This window comes from Monopterus albus, unplaced genomic scaffold (genome assembly GCF_001952655.1).
Source record: "Monopterus albus unplaced genomic scaffold, M_albus_1.0 scaffold172.1, whole genome shotgun sequence".
Classification (NCBI taxonomy): Eukaryota; Metazoa; Chordata; class Actinopteri; order Synbranchiformes; family Synbranchidae; genus Monopterus; species Monopterus albus.
Window position 1 is genome coordinate 332,434 of NW_018128052.1, and position 24,070 is coordinate 356,503.

At 40.7% G+C, this 24,070-nt stretch overlaps 1 protein-coding gene across 1 annotated transcript in view; it reads right to left on the minus strand.

Annotated features, from left to right (window-relative positions):
- Nucleotides 1-23,236, minus strand: part of LOC109969248 (neurocan core protein-like) — a 42,241-nt gene extending 19,005 nt beyond the window's left edge. Inside the window, exons 1-12 of the mRNA XM_020615974.1 lie at nucleotides 22,827-23,236; nucleotides 12,252-12,331; nucleotides 8,298-8,501; nucleotides 7,258-7,440; nucleotides 6,483-6,657; nucleotides 5,367-5,494; nucleotides 4,177-4,461; nucleotides 3,480-3,623; nucleotides 3,274-3,363; nucleotides 3,030-3,187; nucleotides 2,786-2,936; nucleotides 9-16 (exon numbers count right to left, since the gene is read on the minus strand). Coding sequence (XP_020471630.1) covers nucleotides 9-16; nucleotides 2,786-2,936; nucleotides 3,030-3,187; nucleotides 3,274-3,363; nucleotides 3,480-3,623; nucleotides 4,177-4,461; nucleotides 5,367-5,494; nucleotides 6,483-6,657; nucleotides 7,258-7,440; nucleotides 8,298-8,501; nucleotides 12,252-12,324 — 1,599 coding nt within the window. The 5' untranslated portion in view covers nucleotides 12,325-12,331; nucleotides 22,827-23,236. The remainder of the gene's footprint in view (nucleotides 1-8; nucleotides 17-2,785; nucleotides 2,937-3,029; nucleotides 3,188-3,273; nucleotides 3,364-3,479; nucleotides 3,624-4,176; nucleotides 4,462-5,366; nucleotides 5,495-6,482; nucleotides 6,658-7,257; nucleotides 7,441-8,297; nucleotides 8,502-12,251; nucleotides 12,332-22,826) is intronic.
- Nucleotides 23,237-24,070: the final 834 nt, after the last annotated feature.

Consider the following 24,070-nt stretch of genomic DNA (forward strand, 5'->3'; position numbering starts at 1 on the left):
AAACCTGTGGAGGGCACTAAACAAACAAAAAGAAGTATAATGAGGAAAGCCAGGAGTGCAACTTTTTCAGACAAGAAGAAAAGTACAAAAGACAAAGCCAAGAGTGGCAAACAAAGTGAAAGTCATCATATAAATTTTCTCAGCTTTGCCGAGGGAGATAAAGCAAACACTTCTCAGTTGTCTGAGCTATCTATCACCTGTTTTTCTCTACCTCTGCACCATCTAGTACACTTTAATATTATCAGCACCAGCAAGCAAAGCTCTGTGGACGCAATGAAGAAAAACTATTTAAGGTCTGAGCAGTGCTGTACATATCCCTCTATAGTGCAATAAACATGACTGTCACTGGAATAAATAAAACCGAGAACTATGGGAGCTGCATAAATTATTCACAACTTATTACAGTTAGGCAACAGATAAGTGAGCTGGAATGAACTTTTTTGCCAACTAGAAACAAATGTTTATTTGAATCATTAACTCTATATGTATGGACAATGCTTCATCACTTCACTCCACTATGCAAAAGTGAATCCAAGATATTGCAAAAACAATAGCTGCCATCTTGGTATTTTATAATCAGATTCTGCAGATTCTAAGGAAGTAGATGAATGACACATCAGGCCACCAATCAGAGCTGTCAAATTTATCATATCATCAAATAACTTATTAAAAGCAACCTTACCAGAAAAACTTGTATGCACACCAATTCGATAAAATTCTACTGAAAACCACAGAAATCACCACTGGGGAAAAATTTATTTGATTTGAACTTTGAGTTTTTATTTTGGCCCATCCACTAACATGGAGGAGGCAGGATTTATGGCCTTTACTGCAACCAGCCACCAGGGGGCGATGGCGCCACAGTGGCTTCACTTCTGGGAGCTCTCACTTTGTCCATCTTTTATACAGTCGATGATTTGAACAGCCTAAAATTCAACAATGAATCTAAGTGTGACCTTTCAAACTAATATTACCCTGTGTTTATACCATGTCTGAGCTACAGTATGTTAATTATCAGTTTGAGACTTGTAAATTCCCTTAATGGCCTTTCATGCCAACATCCAAGCTGTAATTGCATAAATCAGGATGTTTCAGAAACCAAATCCAGTGTTTAAATCCAATGCTTGCAACAGGTGCAAGCACTCATACATCCCTGCCATTCCTCTCAGGAACACAGCACTAAGGAACCAACAAACAAACAACACATATGGGTGAAGGCCTAACACCCCTCTGGACACAAACACACACACATGCTGTGTTTTCATTCCTTGTGGGGACTTTACATTGACTTACATTCATTTCCTATAGACTTACCCTAACCTTAACCATAACCACCACTTGCCTAACACCTAACCCTGACCCTAACCTCATCCTAACCCTAAACCTTGTTGCCACCCTAAAATTCAGTGATTTCCTTGTGGGGACTAGCTTCTGGTCCCCACAAGGATGGCTGAGTCCCCACAGTGTGAGTGTGTTAACAGGTTTTGGTCCTCATGATGTAAGTAATACAAAGGCAAGCAAACACACACACACACTCAAGCCAAACACACTGAAACTAAAGACCACCCCCGTCTCACAGATTGCCTCAGAATTGAATCAACAAATCTGTAACACAGTTTCAACAAACACCGAACAAAGATCCCTGCCATTTGAAAACCACTTTCACCCACTGCCAACACATTAAGACCTGTGTAAACCTGCTGGAGTGCTGAGAAAAGGAAAGTGCAATATAGGTTGATGAGCTGGATTTCACTTTTTCCCCATCATCCTTCTTTGTTCATGCTTGAAAAAACCTTATTTTCAAACCAGCTGCCTGTGACACAGTGTTAATAATGGACATCTAGCTCAAAAAAGACATTTGAAGATATTTTTCTCAGTATCTCCCTAAATGTGCAATAGTTAATGTAGCTACAAAACAGTCACAGTCAAGAAAATAAACACACCTTCTCTGTTTCTGCTTAACAAAATTTGACTTTAAAATGTTTTACTGACTTTGGTAAAAATAGATTTTTAAATCCTTATGGTTAAATAAACATCAAAATAGCTGCAGACAACTGATGAATGGCAAATATAAAGCTGAGTGTTTTAGTGATTGGTTTGCAATTGATTTTTATTTGGTTTTGTTTTATTTTATTGGAGCTGGCCTAAAATGTGCTTAATCATAGTTTTAATTCATCTTACAAGCAATAAATTAGTTGTGGTGTGTTACACATTTCAATAAAAAGTGATATTAAATTGACCTTGTAACATGCTCCAGAGAGGTCATGGACAAGTAACGGTTAACACACATGTGAGACTGAATCCCAGCCTCAGGACACTAATCACCATCAGCTGGAGCTCGTTAACTGAAGGAGCTCAATCAAAGCTCATTAGTGACCCAGCAGCAAGCTAGTGAAGGCCCAAGACCTCTGCTCTGCTGCCTTTTCCCTTTAATACCTTTGTGCTGTTGTAATAAAATATGCACCAGGGTCTTATATGCATTGCAAGGAGCATACCACCCAGCTGTGTGGCTCATCTGGTGTTTCTCTAAACCCCACAGACTGAGACAAGTTCCAGTAGAAACATTTTCAGACCACATGCTGTCATTAAGAATAACAGTGTTACATTCTGTTCCAATTTCAGTGCGTACTGTAGTATGTAAAGAAATGTAAGAATAATCAGATATGTTACAACAAATTTGCATTACCACTACATTAACACATTTTCCTATTTTTTTTCTTCAGTTATTCTCCTTCTACAATCCTCCATTTTTAGTATTTACAGATTCTCTTTCCCATGTGTGCACCTGGTGATGCCGTTCTGGACGGATTTGGTTTTTCATTAGTCTTTTCCGCGGTTGTCTCCTCTCCACTTGGCGCTTGGGTTCCCTCCTCATCTCCCATCCCCACTAGGTAGTTCCAAGGCTTCCAGATGGATTTCACAATCTTTGAGATCACCTGAAATCATAAGCACATGCTACAGAAACTTAGCGGATTCAGAGATGCTGTGTTTTTTTAGTATTTTACATCTAATAACAAAACCAGACCAACCTTCTTGTCAGCAGGAGTTGGGTGAACTGGGGGTCGCAGAAACTCCTCGGAGTCAGGGCCAGGCTCCAGGGGCTCTCCCCAGTCCAGGGTGCTCTGCCCTGGGATTAGCTGGACAGTCACATAGGACCCAGAGGACTCAGAGGACCAAGCAGATATGGCTGAGGAGACAAACAGTTGAATAATAATCTGCATCTTTTGGTCAGTAAGAGCAGTCTTTCTTATTAGTATTAATAACAGAACTCACAGTCATCAGTGCTGTGAAGACTGGCCTCCTCTTCAAGATCAACTAATCCTGTCCAGTTGGAAGGTGAAACATCAGTGCTGTCTGAGGGCCCTGCACAAATGTATGTGTAGAGAACATACATTCTTACTGTGTGTAGTATATTATTCTCTGATTAATCAGCTGGTTTGTGATTCTACCGATCTGCTAATTGTAGACAAACGCACAACCTCTGGTAGTGGTGGGTTGCTGTGTAGTCAGGTCGGGACTATCTGTCCCTGTGGGCTCAGCTTCACTTGAGTCTGTGAGGTAGCTCCAGGGCTTCCACAGGGAGGTGTAGATCTGAGAGATGAAGCCCGTATTCGTCACTTTACCTAAGAAACAAGAGATTTGCTGTTCACGCGGCAGTTGCTGAAGAATTCTATTTAATTTGTCTCAAAGCTTTCCTGGATTTTAATTTTAATAAAATTATCCTGTATCAGTCAATACAAAAGCCTGAACTAAAACTGAGTATCTTGATATTTAATGTCAACAGTCCTGTCTGCTCTTTGTCTCTCTCTCTCCCACAGCTTCTGTCAATCTAGCGGTTTCACAGATACATGCCGGTGAGATAGATAATGTGGATCGTAAACCAGTGTTGCCATAGCTACAACAGTGGAAATGGCACTTTTTTCATTATTACTATACAAACAGCACTTAAAGCTTCAACACTTCTGTCATGAATGAGATAGTAGTATTCATTATTTCTGTGGCCATTCTTGATCTATACATTCCAATTAATGCCACTGAAATAACATTTCAAGATAATTACAATGGCACAAGAGATTCACTCTGTTCATGTTTATTACTGTCTGAAGAATCAATATTGATTTAGCTCTATGTTGGTGATAGCTTTATCCATAAATAAAAAGAGCATGCCAATACAACCTCTGTAGCAGTAGGCATCATATAGCGCTGTGGCATTGTCATTGGTGCCATTAGGTGTGATGGTGCGGACTCCCGGCAGGCTCCCTCCGCAGTCTGGGCGAGGCCAGGTCACTGGGTAGCGGATACTGCCATCAGACAGCCAGCCTGGGGCGCAGCTGTCTAGGCCGGCTCTCCAGGCCAGATAAAGCTGCCCTACCGTGGCCAGCTGCCCCCCAAGGGACACACAGCGGTCTGAGGCTGAAGACAGCGACAGCCTGCCAGGGACTGAGGAGTGAAACACCTCACCTGGAGGAGGGGCACATGACACAGGACACGATGCCTGTCAGACTAAATAACTATGACAACTATGATACCACACTAAAGGTACTGGTGCTTAAAGGATAAGGCTAATGATATGTAATCATCTTGTCTGTGGCACTTAGCCTCAAGCATGTTTATTGATATTAAAAAAACAATTCTACAAAAGCAGGTAGCAAATATAAAGTAAATAAAAAGCTAAATAATTTCCTAAGACATATAGCCATTGTGGTTCTTAGTAAACACTACACAAAAATTAGTTAATGGTGCATTTATTGGAGGCTGTTTTTAGCTGTGGATTAATAAATAGACTTAATCTTGTAAAGCGCTTTTCTATGCACTGAAGCATACTCCGAGCACTTTAATACTCTTTACCCATTCACCCACATAAACATTCGCAGGCCAATGATATCACTGGGAGCAACCTGGGTTTCAGTGTCTTGCCCAGTGACACTTCAGCATGTGGACTGGAGAAGCTTAGGATCAAACAGCCCTTCCTCCACTTAGGCATCGACCTGCCCTACCTCCTGTTATTTGCTATTTTCAACAGCAGGACAGTGTTTTTGGGCTTGGCTCATAATTTACCACATGCCAGTGTTTTAATGAAGGGACATGTGTGACTCCCTGATGGCTTTTTTAGATTATGGGCAAAAATAGAGGTCTATGACACAGAGAAACAAGCTTTGCTACACAAACAACACACTAGCAGCATCACTTCATTGGTGTTTTTTTGTATTTCATTGGAATGACACTACAAAAAAGACAAAAAAAGGCACGCTACCAGACCTATCCTTTGTTGGGGAATATGAAGCAAATGTCAGTGCAAAGCCAAGAGCTGTGACAGATTGTTATGTTTTATGTAAGTGTGTGTGTGTATGTGTGTGTGTGTGTACCGTCCAGTTCTTTTGCAAAACAGTACACATCAAACAGTTCTTTCGGGTCCCTTTTCCCATAATTCCTCACTCCAGCGGAGTACTCCTTGTGTCCATAGCAACCAAGCTCTGGCAGCTGGACAGAATAACTGTGGAGACAACAAGTGAGATCAAAAGTATATTGATCAGAGTTTGCTGATAAAGTGTGCAGAAAAAAGAAAAACAATATGTGGGTCATGGGAAATAAGTACCACAGATGTATTATGGACATTTGCCTGTTTGGCCATGATCTCAGCTCACATAGCATCATCAAGATTTTAAATATCAGTTAAGATCAAATTCTAGAATAAATAAAAGCAATACAAATTAAACTCCAATAATGATATATTACATAAATAAAAACACATTTAACATCGTTAACAAGTGAATATTAATTGAAGAGAGGGAATAGACAAAACAGAGATTAGAGAATTTTCAGGCATGTTAAAAAATGCAGCATGTATTGATTTTTTTTTATGAATGAGCAGTTTCTTTCTGTTTCCATCCTTTGTGCTAAGCTAAACAGCTGATGGATGTAGCTTCATACTGTATGTAGCAAATGAGAATGGAATTAATCCTCTTACCTGACTCTTGGCAAGAAAGCAAATAAAATAAAAGGGGCCAAATTTAACTGGATTCAGTTTCACAAACGGAAAAAAGTTAACTGGTTTTCTTTGTCTTTCATAGTAAAAAGTATCTTGATCTCTCCAAAACTGCAACGGACATTTTTCAGTATGTTTCTGCATCATTTTCATAATTAGTGTTGCAGCTAATTATTATTTTTAGTATCAGTTCATCTGCTAATTCAAATCATTTGATCTATTGTGCAAAAACACACAATTTCCCAATGTCGATGTCTTCTCTGAGGATAAGCAGCAGATCCTCAGAGCAGGGGAGCAGGTATGAGAGAATGTTTTGGCAGTTCTGCTTGAAAAATTCATTTTCATGTGATTATTCAGCTAATTGTTTCAGCTCCGCTTCAGATGAATCAATCATAAAAATAATTGTTAGTTATTGCTAAACAAAGCTGCGCCTAGTGAGCAACAACGCGCACTAACAGTGAGACAAGCAGAAGGAAGTTACTGAGCATCTTCGCACCGGACAGTCTGATCATCCAACCAGCCGGCTGCGCAGCTGGCAAAGCCGTCGTAGTACGCCGCCCACAGCTGGGCTGGTGTGGCGATCTGAGCGGAGTTTTCCTGGCACGCCCGCTGTGCGTCAGAAAACGAGAAGACGTAACGAGCACTGGGAGCCTGGTAATGAAACACCACACCTACAGAAACAGAGAAAGATGCTGAGGTAAACTTTTTTCCCTTCTTTTTTATTTGAGAGATTTACCAACAGAGCTAAGTTTAAAATCAATGAGATGTAATCAATAAACATGTTATTGTGGCCACAAACAGATCAATCCAACACTATGTGAGTTTCAGCTGAGATTTCACAGATAAGCACACAGAAAAATGATCATTGGTATTCAGTACAAAGACCTGAATTGATGGAATTGCACAATTACTCAAGTGGAAAACTACATAACAAAAACAACACAGACATGGAAAGCATCATTAATGAAGTCATTTTGATACTGATATTGCAAATCAATGTTATTAATGTTTAATTAAACAAAAAAGCAGAGGAGGGGTTGGCAGTACTCCAGTTTTAAAGCTGGCATTATTTATCTTACATAGGCACGACAAGCACACAATGCAATAAAGAGCAGAGATTTGTTAAGCAAGAAGAAGCTTTAAAGCCTTTTGTATTAATGCTGCTTTAGTGTGTCGCTGACATTTCTGCTTAGTTCAAGTGTTTCCTTTGTGGAGCTGTGGCACTAAACTTTCCTCACAATGAAATCTCCGTCAGTGGCTGTTGCACTTACCGGAGACCACCAGCGGCACAGTGTCTCTCTCGTAGTCGTTGCCCATGACAACCTGACAGTGGTAAGTGCCTGAGTCGCTGGTTCGGAGACTGGAGAGCTCCATGGTAGCATTCAGAGGATTGGCAGCGTACCCGGGCAGCATGACGCGGCCACTGAAAGCCTTATTCACCTTGATTACATCACCTTTGGCACAGAAAAAGAGGTTTCCTCATTACAAAAGTCTGCTGGCACCCTGTAGGTTTTAGAGATACATAATAAGGTTTAAGGCACCCTAGATAGATAGACTGGGCATAACATCACTACATAATGAGAGGGCTTATCTCATTTTAATTTCAGATGTTGCTGTTGTCAGCTTAAGGTCTTTGTCATTGCTTTGCTTCAGAGGCCCTCAGATCCAGTCTTTATTAAGCTGGCAATAACACTTTCGTGTTTTTGCATCAGGAACAATGCGATCCCCCCTTCAGCAGGTGTGACAAACCTCATCCAGTAGATATGGAGAAAGATTCATGTGGAGTCATGTTTCAGACCAGCTGACAAATCCAGTGTTCACCCTTTTTAGCTTGGCTTGGTTTGATACATATTTGGCTCGTTAGTTACTAAATGCTCCTCTGTGTGCACCAGGAAGTTGTTAATTTATAGCTGTTGTGTGAGGGCAGTGGTGTACAATTGGTTTTTAGAGTTTTTCATTAAAAAAGCGACCTGCTGATGAGACTGAACTTTGCTAAAAACCATCCACTCAAGTAAATTTGGAGCTTTAATAGCAGAGCTGAAAACTGCTATTGAAAAAATGTACCTCTTTTTAATTCCTGAAGCTGCTGTTGTCGGCTTGTTAAGTTCTTTGACATCGTGATGCCTTCAAATTGATTACTTAAAATACCCTGAGCTGAGCAGAACTGCAGCAAGCGATAACGTCTTCCCATACACATCTGATCCGCTCTTAATGTAAAAATACTGGGTACAGCTTTGGGTGCACTGGCATAAATGTTATTTCACTGAGTTATGCAAATCTCAGTCATCAGTGAAATCAGATTTTGTTTTACCTTTAGCTGAAAGCACAGTCTGCTCCAGAGGGGCACCTTGTCCTCCTGCTGGGAGCCTGATGTGAGTCCACAGAAGGTGAGGAGGCTGGCTGGAGGAGATGGTCTGGAGGGTGAAGACACAGGGGAGGACGGCTTTGCCTGCCAGTGTTTCTCTTACTGTAGGATGGGTGATCCTACGCATGTTTACTATGGAGGAGGATGCACCTAGAGTGGAACAACAAGAAGACAGAAACTAACTGGAAAGCACAAAAAGATCCTCTAATGAGCAGTAAGCAGATGAATACATTGTGACAGATATGGACATGTCTGCTAATGGATTAAGGTAAATGCCACATTATAAAGGAAAAGGCTAGTGAAAATTGAAAGTCTAGGCTATACTGTAGGTTCTCACCAAGGTGTCCTCTAACAAGGCCTCAGGGATTCATTAGCAACTTCACACTCATATTTCCACACAGGAAGGAATAACTTATTTTATCATTCCAGCAAAGGAACACCTGTACAATGAAAAACACAGACCGGTGACCGTAGAGGCTCACAGATCACAACTTTTATTGTGACCACAGGGTATACTACATCCACTACTGAAGATTTTGAGATGCAGGTGAAATCTCCAGAAACAGCTACTGCAACAACCTTGAGTTAATGGGGTATTTTTTTCATAAAATTTCATTTACTTCAATGATCAAAACACTACTGTATACTCATTACTAATCTATAACAAGTTCTGTGTTTCTGTGCACAAAACCAAGGAGTAACATGGACAGTAATTTGCTACAGTGCTTGTCATCCTACTGAGACAAAGGCAAGAGACGCAATACAAAACCTTTAATACGCTTTAAGACTTTGCTCGGTAATTTTTGTGTATGTTTCTTGCTCTCTCCATTTAAATTTTTACCGTTAGTCAAATACACCAATTTAAAGAAAGGTAATATGAGTGTAACAAGAGAACCACTGTTTGAAAAAAAAAGCCTTATATGGATTATAACATGGTGGAATTTAATCCCCAATAGATATTTCCATCTGCATTTAAACTGGAAGGTTTTCACAAGCTGAACCTCCTGAGATCATTTCTCTGTGCTGAAGAACGCCCCCGCTGCCTTCGCCCAAATCAGACGTAATCACAGAAATCACAAATACCATGAAAAAGCAGAGACAAGACAGAGATGGAGGGCAAGAGGGAGTGGTGTAAATTGAGAAATGACAAGTGTACCCTGTAGTATGGCGATGACAGATGGGACAAGAGAAGAACAGTCTAAAACGGGAAACAGACAGCTGGAAGTGACAGGAAAGGACTTTCTCTGTCAATAACAGTTGGCATCTCTTATTCCTGTCAGTCCTCTTCCAGAGACCACTGAGCTCTCTGATTACAGATAAACTGCAAGCAGGGTTTTAAGGCTGCTATCAGTGTTTCTTAAACTGAAACTCAAGCTTGTGCTGGTTAATTGGTTTTGAACATTGGTAACATTACAGTCCACAAATCTATAAGGCCATAATGACAAATACTAAATACATATTTTTCAGATGCTAAGCACAAGTGCTCATTGCTGACCTTGGAAACAATAACTTAATAAAACTCTTAATTCAAGGGCTTCCTACGAACATTTTCTGGAGCTTTATCAGTTTGCTCACTTGTTGAAGGCACAGACAAAACAAATAATTTTTCTTGTGAAAATAATCAATATTGTTTCCTCTGTTATATGGCTCAAAGCTCTAAAAAAAAAGAAGCAAGTAAGTGGACACTAAGTTCGATTTTGCAGTCATTCTATACCCACTTATTTTGTTTAGGGTCACACAGGGCTGGATTCTATCCCAGCATGCTTTAGGGATAAGGGCACGTATCCTAGGCTGATTGTCAGTATCAGAGGACAAACGCATACAGCTAAACAGAGTTCAGCTGTCATATTTTTATGAAGTAATTTGACATTTGTGGAACTATGCTGTCGTGATTTCTTGCTGATCAGAAGATTAATATCACTGTCTGTAACCATGAAGCTACAGCCAGAGTCTGGGCAGCTTAGCTTAGCACAAAGTCTAGAAAAAGAGGGACACAGCTAGACTGGCTCTGTTTAAAGGTGACAAATTCTATCTACCAGCACTTCTAAAATTCACCAATTAAGATCTCATAAAAAAATTGAAGTGTAAAAATTGCAGGCTGTGGTTTTATGCTGGACTGTTTCTTGGCTAGGAGTTCAACAGCCTATTGTTTCCAGTCTTTATGCTAACTGGCCGCTTACAGTCATGAGCGTTAACTAACTCCCAGCATGGAAGCCTAGAAGTGTATTTCTTATATGGACAGTCTATTCCTTTAAGAAAAATGGCTGAGATACAGTCCCATTTACGAGGATAGGAATGTAACGCTATATTGTTTAAGGCCAGGATAAGGCCAGTCATTTTTTATATTAACACTCCCCACAGAGACTAAAGCCGACAGTGATTTGCCTCTACTCATGGTTAATGTCTGTCAATCTGTCAGAACTGGATTAGTTATTTGTCTGTACCACTTGCCTCCATTGTTGTTCAAAAACAATTATACACATCAGTGGTTGACAAGTTTCCTCATTACAAAACACAATAGCCTAATATTTTTTAAAATGCTGCCCCAAAGGCTCAGAACAACCACAAATTTTACAGTGTCTGAAGTAGGCAAGAGTCAAGGGCACATGCACAAGATCTCTGGATATTCTTAACAAATGTCAGGGTCTTACGTTTTGCAGTAAGGAAACATGTCACTAAGTGCAGCAGTGTGTTTTGCTAAGGTGTTTTTAATCATTATTGAATGACAATGGAGGTCTATGGCATAGACAAATCTAGGATTGACAGACACTGACGGTGAGCAGAGGCAAATCATTGTCGGTTTTAGTCTCTGTATGGGGGGTGTTGAAAATACTGTTAATATAGAAATGACCAGTCTGATCCTTTAAAAGTTCAGGTAATCCTCATCAACTCCTAAATGCAAAGAAAATCAATAGCAGACACTAGCAGAGCTGCCGAGCTCAAAACTGAAACCCCACACAGAAATCTCAGTTTTATTCTTGTTAACAAACTGAAGCTGTCCAACATCAGAACTCACAGAGCAAACTCCATGCACACGTGTCTGTTTGGTATGTTGTGGTTTTTTTTCAATGCTTAAGGAACATTGTATGATGATAAACGTACTAACTCAGAAATGAAACCATTCAAAAAATAAATATTGTTAACAGGTTTTGCAGCAGCTTCAAACATAAAAATGTTGTTTTGTCCTTGTTTTTAGGAGTCGCAGTAGTTTACAATCCTGATTTTTGAATGCTAGGAGATCCTACCTTCACTTTTGGATCCTGAATTATGCAATAATAAACAAATAAAAACATGACTAAACTTAATTTTCTTCTGTCAGAGTGTAATGACTGATAAAGCAATGGTTTAATTTTGGAAATGAGTGATGCAGTTTCTGTTTTTAATAAAAGTCCAGGGTGACCAGCTACCACTGTCCATGCCAAACACAGCAAAAGTAATTAAGGAGAGAAACTTATCATTGCTGCAGGCAGTCAGCAGGCTGTGTGTGGGATCTTAAACTTGCTATACTATTCACCAGAGACTTGTGGCTCGAGATGTTTTCTCTTTTTGTTCCATAATTGTGAATTTTCTGCTGTAATGGAACAGATGGTCGACTAAACTTGCATAAATGGCTCTGGAGATGTTCCAGTTCAGTCCCTCAGCACATGTCTGCAAACATCCTGAGCAACTTTCACTTACAAAATGCAAATTAGTGCAAACCTGTCTCGTATATGTGTCTACAGAAAAACAATATTTGGCAACTATTTCTTCCTTTCACCTTTCTTCCTCTTCCCCTTATCCTATCCCTCCATCTTCTTTCTGTTACCTGTTATTACAGTTTCTTTGTGTCTGAAATTCCTGATTAGTTTCTGAGGCCACTGGAGGTGAAGTGGTTGAAGGAAACAAAGACGGAGAACTCACCCAGGCCTAAAGAGAACAACAGCATCAGAGAAAAGATGATCTGCTGCTGAGCAGCACACTGTGTGAGCACCATCCTGGACCTGAGAGGAAGGAACACAGAGAAGAGAGCAGTAAGACATGTTTGAGACAGAATTAAGAGAAAACACATCAAGGTAAAGTTTAGCATAAAGTGAATGAGAGGTGAATTGTACAGTGCTTTAGATAACAGCGTTATCTAATGCAGTCCAAATTTCTAAAACTGTTTACAAATTTTCATGTTTGAACTAAAAGCCACCTGCTCCTGTGTGTGCCTGTCAGAAACTTGGCAGCTGGTTGGGTTATAAACTCTGTGGCAGCTCTGGTAGAAAACAAAGGCGTCTTTTGAAGGTAAAAGCCAAAAAAATCTGAGACATGGGCTTTTCACCCGATCGAAGTGAAATGCATTGTTAGTCCTGCCATCTTCTAACCCTACTGCTAATGTTCACACACACTCAGGTGCATGTCACTCATCTTTATGACAACAAGTTTTACAAGTTGAGGTAATCAGTATTTGTGGGAAGTAGACACAGGTGTTAAAGCAGCACCAAAAAATATTACTGACACAAAAACTAATGGTGACCTTCACAAGTTTTTGAAAGTGCAGAATTTTCTCATTTATTGTTGTTGCTTCCCTGCACTCTGACCATTAGCTCTCCCATTATATCCACTCCCCCGTCCTGTATAAAATACACCAGATGTCCCAAAATGGCCTTGAACACTATTCATCATTGAAAACCCAATCTGAGGCAAATGACAGGGCCAGATACTGCATCACATTCACGTTATTTATTGGTGTTATAATATAATAACAAATAAATAACACTACATCTGTAAGGACACTTAAGGATCCAGACACAGTTCACTGGAGCCTGTATTCAGTGTCTTCCAGACAGTGAGCAGACCACTATGTGTGTGACAAGCTGTAATCTACTGTCACTGGAGTGAGACAATGAGACAAGGTGACCTCTGAACCCATCAGAAATGGGAGGATGCACTACTGGATATATTACAGTCATTTGGCAGAGGCCTTTGTCTGCAGTGACTCAGATTTTTCACACATTCTCCCACCTGGGCTGCAGCTGCCTGTAATACACATGTTGGTATCCAACACCGATCTGAAATAAAAGTAATAAATCTAATGAAGAAAACTGGAGCGAATCCCACTGTGTCTTTTTCTTATTCTCAGCCGTATAAAACTGGATTAACTTTTAGTACACTGCAGTGACAAAGAGATTCTGGTGCATTCCTACTGCACAACTTAGAGAAATCCTACCACACAATAGAAATGAACTGCTGAGTTTGCCAGAGGATTTGGCTCGAGGCCCAGGGCTTCTCAACTCAATGGAAAGATGCCTGAGACAGGGCTTTATTGCCCCATACTGGTATGAAATGGAGATGAGGATGGCAGCATGCTGCAGCTGAAGAAAACAGTGTTGTTTTACACAGTAATGCTGATTTTAAGGGGAGTTAAGTGACACAGATTATTCTAAATCATTCCTGCCCTTGGGGACAAAATAAATAAATAGTCCAATGGCACACAGACATTACCAACAGAGACTTACTAGCTGACCAGCAGAAGAATTTAAAACTATTTGAGCAGTAATTGGTTAAACAATGTTTGAACTTTCTTGATTTTATTAGCATAAAATAAATAATTAATCCAGTGCGAATGACCTCACACCAAGGTAGCAGCAACTCATGCCAGTGACATCGGTGTTGCTCAGAAAGAGGATTATGCAACACCAGTTCAAGTCTTTATAAACTGAAGCAATAATGGTGGCTCTCTTCTCTGACCATAGGAAAGCTCAGTACAACCTTCAGCTGAATCAGATTAGAGCATGTGAGGCCATGAAAAACATTCCTTTCACATATTAAAGCATTCAGTGACAAATTATACTGTGATCAAACATTTGTTGAGCAATTTTTAATAGCAGGCCACCAAGTTGGTCATGAACATTTGAAAAAGGGGATTTTGATGAGAGTGAGCACCCACTGTGCCACACACTGAGGCATCTAATCTCTAAAGGTGGGTTGGGGCATTGTGATGGGCTGTGACAGATTGGGGTCGAGCTGTTGGTCTCTGCATGTTGAAGGCCTGAAACACTGGCTGGGCCAGTTGAGTGGCTGACAAGATATTTCTAAAGGCTAGGAGAGGGTCATGAGGTTTGCTCAGTCTTGCAACTGGACAGCATTAGAGAGTGCTGTATCTGAGAGCCTTTGCCTGACGTTCTCAGCTGAAACAGAAAATAGAGTCCGGCCTGCGGACATCTCTATGGATACTATACAACATACTACACAGCACTTAGCGCCTATTGACAGCAGCCATTCTAGTTTGTTCAGAGGGGCTTTAGAACATACACAGCACCAGCCATCCAGTCACACCAGCAGCATACTAACCAGTACCACCTTTTGTTCGGGATGAGACATCAGATGTTGTGAACGCCTCCCTCTAAAAAGCCCCTCTTCACTTTCACAAGCACAGTTGTGTCCTGAGGAAAAGAGAGCCAGAAGTCTCTCAAATGCTTCAGTGATCTTCAATGTGAATGTCCATCCGACACATTTTCACGATGTTTTCTGAATAGCACACATTCTCAGCTCACTGCAAGAGCCAGCGAGCGGCGCGACAGAGGTCCAAAAAGAGCTAACAGACAAGGCTGGCAGACCTACATTATCGCTCAGCACTAAGCCATCAATCTGTTGAAGCAGGAGACCAACCAGCCTCATGATCATCGTGACGCAGGCAAGACAAGCCTCTCGACCCAAATCTCCTTTAAGTTCTGCAGTTGGTGGGAAAAAAGAAAAACATGAATAATGTGGAACATGTCATGTCAGCCGCTGTTGTGGTTGTGAGCTAAATCATGTCTGTGTGCACAGCATGACAGCTTGATGCTTACAATGAAGTGTGTGTGCTCACAAACTGCAAAGATTTCCTTAATCAGGTCAGGTTGAGTACCACTTTTATTCATGACACACGCACACACACACACACACACACACCTACATACACACAGCTACTGTAAACCCCACATTAAACCCTAGCCAATGCACAGGGTAAGTCACTAAATCTCACATTCAGCATTTGTGTGCAGAAAACATACATACGAACATACAGGCACTTCACACACTACAGCACACACACATCATGAGACAAGCACAAAGACTGGCACGCGACCTGTTTAAGTTTAAACCCTTTATTGCAAGACAAAAAAAGGACTGTATCGAACTTATGGTTGCAGTGCCTGTCAAGCTTTCCATTTTAGCATGACACACAGATTTACAGTTATGGGGTCACATTTACCACTAAAAATTCTTAGTCATTTTTGAAACAATGAGCCCAGTCAGTGAGCTGTTGGTTTTATTGGCTAGCTAGTTAACTGGATGAAAATTTCCATTTTAGATAAGGAGGACCATAATTATGCATTTGATGGCTAGCATTTAGCATGATAACAATACATGTTCTAGGAAAAAAAAATGAGCATCCTTAAAAAAAAAAAAAAAAATCTGTTGGATGTTATATAAACATACTTGGACAGCAACATAGAGGATAGATTCAAAGATTTCAAGATTCATTTAAGAGAAGATGAAGATATGAATGAGTTTTGGAAATCTGGCCCTATCAGATAACATGTTTGGCTGCTGGAATGTAAACAGAATAACACCTAATCTCTGATAAAGCTACTGCCTTGATATATCAGGCCTTTTTGTAACATAACCAAGGCATTTAGGTAATTATATAATCTTTGCCTTTGGACATATTACTCTACCTACACCAGAACCTCGGTGTAACAAATGTGTTAGCCAAATTAGCACATATGTTAACAAAGATAAGCACAGTGTTGAATCCATGACGTACAATTTGTAATATTTGTTTTGAAAAGGCTTGATACTTTATTTATGTGCAATAATTTTCATTTCATAGAAAAAATAAATCATATTTTCCCTTTTCTGCTCAACAGCTAGAAGAAGCTTGACCTCTTCTTTCTCCCACTGGGAAATAAACTTATTCTTATTTCTATAGTAAGTTCTGAAACCTTGAGTGCAACAACATGAGGGCAAGAATATAGTAGCAGAATGAATATCTGAAAATATGAGCTCATTTGAGAGGAGAGACTCAGACTGGTGATAAATCTATGGATATTAGTACTGACACAGAAATTTAGAGGAAGCCTTCAAACTCTAGGTCTTGTTTCCCTTTACTGGGACCTTATGGGAGAAGGTGATTCCACTTCTTCCTCTCTTCTTTAATCATGTCTCACAAAACTATTACTGCCAGAGAGCGGCAGAGTGAACAGCATAACAACAGCTCCAGAAGAATGAGTAACAGACAAAATGGTGAGCTGGGAAAGGAAGAAGATGAAGGAAGAATGAAAGGAAAGTCGTTCTACCACCGCAAGGACAATAATACACTGCCAAGATGAAAGCTCTTCAAAAAAGCTGGAATCTCAGTAATTCTTCTTAATTTGCTGCTTGTGTCAAAATTGCTGCTGCTAGTCCATCCTGAATAAATACCTTACCAAAATGTGAACTTCCTTGTGCTTGAGGGAAAGCAATTTTCATTAATGAGTTGTAAAGATAGGAAGAAATACAGTGATGGTATGTTGCAGTGGTGATTTAGTGCCATAAAAATGACATGAAGTACTGCTCAAGAAATTATAAACAAAAAATCATACTGCAGGGAGTGAACTGAGCTGAGTTAGGTGTTCACTTCCTGCACACAAACACACAGATAGCCTTTGTTTTCTGTGTGTTCATGTGGTGATTAATCACACTCGAAGCAACTAATGACTCATGCAGCTCTGGCCTGGGCTTCAGATGGAAACCCTTTGCAAAGCTGCTGGTCCCTCCAATTCAAGATCACACAGTGCATCCTCTCACGCTGACACCATTGATCTCACTGGGCATGGGGAAAGGGGTTATTTAAACTGTCTCGATAACATGGTTAAGAGATGCCAAGCTAGAATTTGACTAGATGGGTGTGCAGTAAAGCACGGAGAGAAGGGAATTTGGATCACACTGAAGGATCCTTGACAGGGAAGTCTAGTTTGAAACAGACAGATTAGTTCTTTGAGTCATAATTTGTTTTTGTAGTAAGTGTAAATACAGGCAAGTTATAGGTACTTACAACTCTCCTTCTATTGACATTAATTATTCAGTACTGAAAATACAGTAGGTATCCAAGAAGAAATACACTGATGTTTAATGCGTGCATTTGTGCATACCTGAGAGAGACTGACAGCTCTTATAAAATCCATCTGTTTCTGACCTTCCTGTAGAGCTATTAAGCTGCTGGGGAGCTATACTCAACAGATCTGCAGCAGATGATCTCAGAGATGCTCATTTTCTCCCTCCACTTCATTCTCAGCCTCTTTCTGGCAACACCATATGTGTATTTTTGTTGTGTGTGCATTTGAAATGGTGTAGGTTTGGCTGTGTGAGATTTATGAGTATGTTAGCCTCCAACAAAAAAAATCAATGTAAAAGCATTTGATTAGCTGCTTTTTGTAGGTTTGTGCATAGGTGTGCATGAACAGAAGATTGTGACATAGCTTTTAGAGGAAATAAAAACCAGACAGCAGTCTTAGTGTAATCAGTCATTGCTTATTTCTGTAAGGCATCAAAAAGGATAAAATCACACTGATATTTGTTCATTTGTTACCAGCAAACCGTTTCCTTAAGGAAGACAAATGTTCTTATTTGACTTTAAGGACTATAGCAAATCAAGTTAATATGTTTTCTGTAAAATTGTGAAGTAGTAAGTAAATAGTAGGTTGTAAATTGTAAATAGTCACTGGAATTTGTTCTTTGTAATTATTTATGTCATAATTTTGATTTACTGTAAATTGACCATTTTGATGTTTATTGTCCACTTCATACAGAGGACCTTGCTACGACAAAGCCCGGGGGGGCGAAAGGCACATCAGCCGAACCAGAGAGAGATTTGTGCAGAGGTTGAAAAGGAGCGTTGCAGGACAGTGGTTATGTGCAAGCAGGGGGAGCTTGGACTAATTGGGATGATACAGCTGCTCCTAAGATCACCTGGGCAGAACTTTGGAAGTGTGAACCAGCTAGGGTCAAGTTTCTGATCCTTCAGAGCCCAGTGAATTACTGGGTCTAGCCAATACCCCGCCATGCCCACGCTGCCTAGCAATCTTGGACCACATTTGGAGCTGTTGCCTGAAATCTTGAAAGAGGTGAGTCCAGGTGTAGCCATGACCAGGTGCTGAAGGCAGTAGATGACACCAACTGTACTAGAGTCCAGTTGAGCAAACATGAGCCCCAACAAGGCACATCACCTTTGTTAAGGTGGGAGGAGAACCTCAGATGGAGCTTAGGGCCTCAACTGGGCTGCTAGCCTCAGCTTGTGACTAGCAGCTGACAGCATCCCATGAAAGCAGCATAAGCTTCCAAAACATACTGCACACTCGGGCCAGACTGGGTCTTTTTCTGGACACCTAATAGATTTTTTTTCTTTTTTTGCCAAAAAGCTGTAAAATTTCATGTTTGAATACTAAAACATTGAGCTGAAAGGCACTAAAAAGCTCTCTAGAGAAATGTAGAGTTGGATGATATTGCTCTATGAGTTTATCACCATGAATGATTCTTTTCACATTAAATACCCTGATTTATTTTATGGTTCCTATGAAAATGTTGATTAGAGCAGCTTTAAAGAATCAATTCCACTGAAACTATGAGGTACAAATGTATTGCAAGTAAAATGTTTGAGCAAGTAGCAGTATTGAGGGAGCGTTGGAGTTTGCCTTACAGTAATAGCTCTACAGGAAGGTCAGAAACAGATGGATTTCTTCTTGGATACCTACTGTATTGAGGGGGTGATGATTTTAGGGTCAGAGGTCTAATAATATGTAGGGGAGTTTAGCATGCTAAGTGGCCACTACACCAGATGTGGCTAAAAGAAACCAGAGGTCAAAGGTGAAGGTTAAGGGGCTGACTCTTGGTAACCAAACCAGTAAAGGACCAGGTGCATGAGAATCAGCTATCATCTTGAGTATATTAAATCAATAGCTTCACAAACCCTCCCACTTTACCACCATAAAGGTTGTATCATCATCCACAGCAAAAGGTGATCAGAAAAACAAGTAACTGTGAAATGAAGTGGAATAACAGACACCAACATGGTGGTGGGATGTCATCCAAGAATGCCCTGTCTTTAATGTTGTGCTGAGTTTGTGCAATATCAACTAGGTGAAGCAGGAGAGCTCTGTCCTTCAAGTGTTTATCACCAGTGCCTGGAGAGCCAGATGCTTCCTCCTCATTCCTAAAACAGTGGGATATCAGACAATGAAATACTAATACACTGACGCAACTGCACTGACTATTATCTATCGCTTTTAAAAACCAGTAATGATTCAAATCTCTGCATTGCAGCAGCTGGTAAAACTTTGATGGAGCCTTGAAGAACCTTCTTATTCAAATTTAAGCCTAAACATTTGTCTTCCACCAGTCACTAGCTTAAAGGAGAGCCCCTGGTCAAAAACAAAAGGGGGGCCTTTCTCTTTGTTTGGCTGAGCTGTTCAGCTGTGGTCTCTTCTTTGCTTGTAATGATTGGCCTGGTGGGCTGCGTTAGCCCCTCCCAGGCTAAAGACTGAAGTTGACTGATGGATTGGTTTGTCCAATCGGTTTGGGTTTTGGCAGCTGGGGACTCACACTGGAAGAAGGTTTCAATATTCCCAGGAGACAGAGTTTGCCATTATGTCCAAACCTAGCAGCTCAAAACACAAACTGTTTTTCTGTTTGACAAATGTTCATATTAGGATCACTGGGCTCTGAGATTTGGGAGCTGTCCAGTGCTGAAAAGGTGAACAACTCTTGCTACTGTACAGTCACAGTGAAGTGTTGTTAGGTCTAAAGCACATTCATATTCTGGCTGTAAACTGACCGCAAAGTTCAGAGACATCATAAAATTCCCATTTTAATCTTAGTTTGCCATCTAGCCCACCGGTAGATCAGCTGTATATGAAGTACTTTTAGGATAAAATAAAACAAAGACTACAAAAAGGAAGCCTCATACATTTGCTGCAATACAATGCTCCCCTTCTGACTGCAACAAAAATCAACACATTTTCATGGCAACATCACCATAAAGCAACAATCTTGCAGCTGTCTCACAGGTGAAGCTTATTTTTATTTTATCATACCTACTCTGCTACAAGCGAGCACCGTTACTGATTTGCATTTATATAGCACCATTGTGTTAGCTATTAAGGCTGTATTAGGTGGGAATATACCCCATAATTACCCAAGTGACATATTAGAGTGTGCACTTTCATACCACAGAGAACAATAGGAAACCCTGACTGAGATTTGGCTTCCACAGAGAATACACCAACAGCAAGGCTCCTGAAATCTATGAATGTGCAAATTCATAGCAGTAAACTGGAAGGAAAAGTACACATTTATGTCCAGCAGGGCTATAATGTCTCCTCTGATTCATTTCATTTAAAAAACTACTACGTTTTCAGGCTGGCTAATCTGTAAATTAGTATGTAGAGTAAAATGTCACAAAATAGGTTTTTTAAGGCTGAGCACAATTTATCAAAACCAAGGAGAGGTCTTACAGTCTTTTGTTTTATATTTTTGTGCTGTTGTTGTTCAATCAACAGTCCAAAACCTAAAGTTACTAAACTTACACAACACAGAAAAACAACAAATCTTCACATTTGAAAAGCTATTAGTCAACAATCAAAACAGCTGCTGATTAATTTTCTATCAATCTGTTGTGTATTAAAATGCTAGACAATGCTGACAAACGTTATCAAATTGCTAAACCTATCAAGTTTCCTATCACATCAGATAAAGAAAGGCAACAAGTCCTCACAATTTAGAGGCTTGATTTAAAGTACTTCTGGCATTTTTGCTTGAACAATGATTTAGATTTGTTGTCAATCATGTTTTGGTCAACTAACAGAGTCACTGACAAATCCTTTCAGCTTTCTTGTGTTTAATCAATTTAAAAGCATTTCACGACTTCTTTTTTCATCTTTCACTGATGCAGAGTGACTCCTTGAATTGCACACAGCTCACAGCCAGACGTGACAAACAACACTAAGGTTGAGTGCAGTAACAGACAAAGATGCAGCTGAGCTGAGCTCGTACTCTATTTTAGACCCTTCTCTTCTCTACAGCACTCTGTGATCCCTCTGTTCATATGAGTGCAGTCTTCTACATACACCGATGAACTCAAACATACACTCAACTTCTGTATGCTTTGCCGGGAGTCGTGGATGCCCACACAACCTTTCAAACACACACGGCAGACATGGTGAAAAATGCATGCAGTAAACTTTCAGTTGGGTCTCCTAACATCAGTCCTCATACTCTCCTCTCCCCTCATACCACAGACACTACTTCTCTGTTATCTCTCATTCATATGCATTTCTTCAGCTCGGGCTCATCTAACGTGGCGTTGCCTAGTTAACCTCATCCTGTCTTATGGCACTAACAAAGCTGGTGGTAGGCACACTAACAAGGCCAAGGAAGAAAAGACTTGGACTCCTCCAGATTAGAGTGGCTGAGCAGAAACAGAATAGACCTTACTGGGCTGCAGGGGCTCATATACTCAGACAATACAGCTCATTTGTCAAGGTGACCCAAACTGTTCTCCTCTTTCACTATGATTTGACAGGCCAGTGTTTATTTACAGAGCAGACAGCCATCAGTATAAGACCATCAAAGGCCTGTACACCAGCTTGCAAACAGGCAGTCATTCATTTTGCCATCTTTTTTTTTGAATTTCAGCTCCAAAGCAAAGTTAATTTTCCAAGGCATGAGGTGCTGTAATGTAAAGATATAATTCTGTGTGACTGACACACTGCTCACAAAATGATTAGATTTCTCTGATGCCAGGCCCAGCTGACAGCTCTGGAGGTGGATCCGATTTTGGCAGTTATTCAACACACGTAATTCGTTCACCAAGCAACTGATTTACATAATACATTTCACCTATTCAAGTGTTTAGACCTGCTTCTACAATCGCATCACTCAGCAGAAGGTATCCTCCCCCTCGGATTTCTTTTAATTTTGGCATCTGTGAAGGAGGAAAATGTGAACCAAAGAATAAAGTTCCTCTAATGTGAAGACAAGCTATGGTGAGATGAAACCATGTAAACCACACATTAACAAGGTTACTTGGTGAGTTGATGATTTATGCATGCTCCTACATGGATCGTAAATATAGACCAATATTAAAAGCTCTGACCTGTAAATAATTAAAGATATCCCAAACGGGAGCGATTTGTGTGAAGCTGACGCTGTGGTCGTGAGAGGGGAAAGGCAAGGTCTATTTAGATTTATTAGATATACATATAACTAGTAAGATTCCTTTGCAATGACCTGCCCTGTTTTTGCTTCAGTTTAACAAAAGTGCGTTTTTATTTTAACCCAACATTCATCCACTTTAACCTGTCTTCCCGCAGCTGAGCGGTCTCAGGCGCCTCCTGCCACCCGGCGACTTGATACAACACACTGACCAAATAACTGATATAATAAAATAAAAAACATGCTTGCGAGGCAAATTATTTTTCGTGCTATCACTCCTACCTTATCTGACAAAACGAGATGTGTCTCGGTGGTGCAGTCCTCCGGAATGTGCGCGGATAGCCTTGCGCTTCAGTGCATGTGTTCTCCAAAGCTCCCAGAGGGTGCAAAGACGGCAAACGACGAAGCAAGGGTGAAACGGCGCTTCGCAGGGACCGAATGGACTGGCGGTGAGCGTGTGCACAAGCGCTCCTCGTCTTGGACTTTTCACTGCTTCTTCAGCAGTATCCTCTCCTCACTGAGCAGCAGCCTGTGCGCCGTTCATCCTCACACACAGATATCGGAATGGATGCGCGCGCGCACACACGCACACAACAAGGTGCTCCCTCCGTCCACCTCCTCGCCAGCAGCTACACTGAGGGACAGAAGCAAAATCAGTTTGAACAAAGAGGCAAGCGGTGACAGGCAGACGGCTCCAGCGCCCCCATTCAAATAGGGGGAAACATGCGTGGTGATGTGGGTGGTAGGAGGAGGATGGGGGATGGAAAAGAGGAGTGGGGGTATACTTTATATGAGCAGAATCTGATTCCTCCATAAACCTCATAGGCTGATCAGGTGTCAGTGAATTGAACTGAAATTTGCCCGTGATCTTACAATAGCCCCGGTATATCCTCATGTCACAGCCTTTACCCTGTGTCTTTGCAAACCTCTCATAAATCATGACAACTCCTGTGGTCACACATGGCCCTCAGAATTTATACTGTAATGAGACAAAATATCAACCATACTATATCTGTCCAGTTAGTGTGTGTAGGAATAACAGTTCCCTGATGCTGAACAGAATTTACTGTAACAACTGCTGGGCATAAACACAGCTGTTTCAGATTCTTCTCACAGTCTGACAACAACCAACTTTTCATTACTGCAGCAGGGTCGGGAGAAACCAAAAAAGCATCAGTCTTCATTAGCACATTATAAAGAGAAAGTAAGATAGCTTGTTTGTTGCTGATGGGAGCTGTGACCAGGGCTGTCTGACCACAGGTTTAGCTCCTACACTGATTTCTCTCAGTGATAAAGGGAATGGAGGAGCAGCAGACTCCTCTTTGTTATTCATCATGTTGTAGGTCTGCAGTCTGTTTCTCTGTGCTCAAGATGGTTTTGAATTATGCATCTTTCCTTGTGTAATGGGGGCAGGAGTTGGTTTTGGAATCTTAATAGAATCACTAATCACAGTAACCAGGATGACAACAATAAAATCTTTATTTATAGGAAGTCCCTCTCATTCACATATTAAGTTTTTTTGGAGG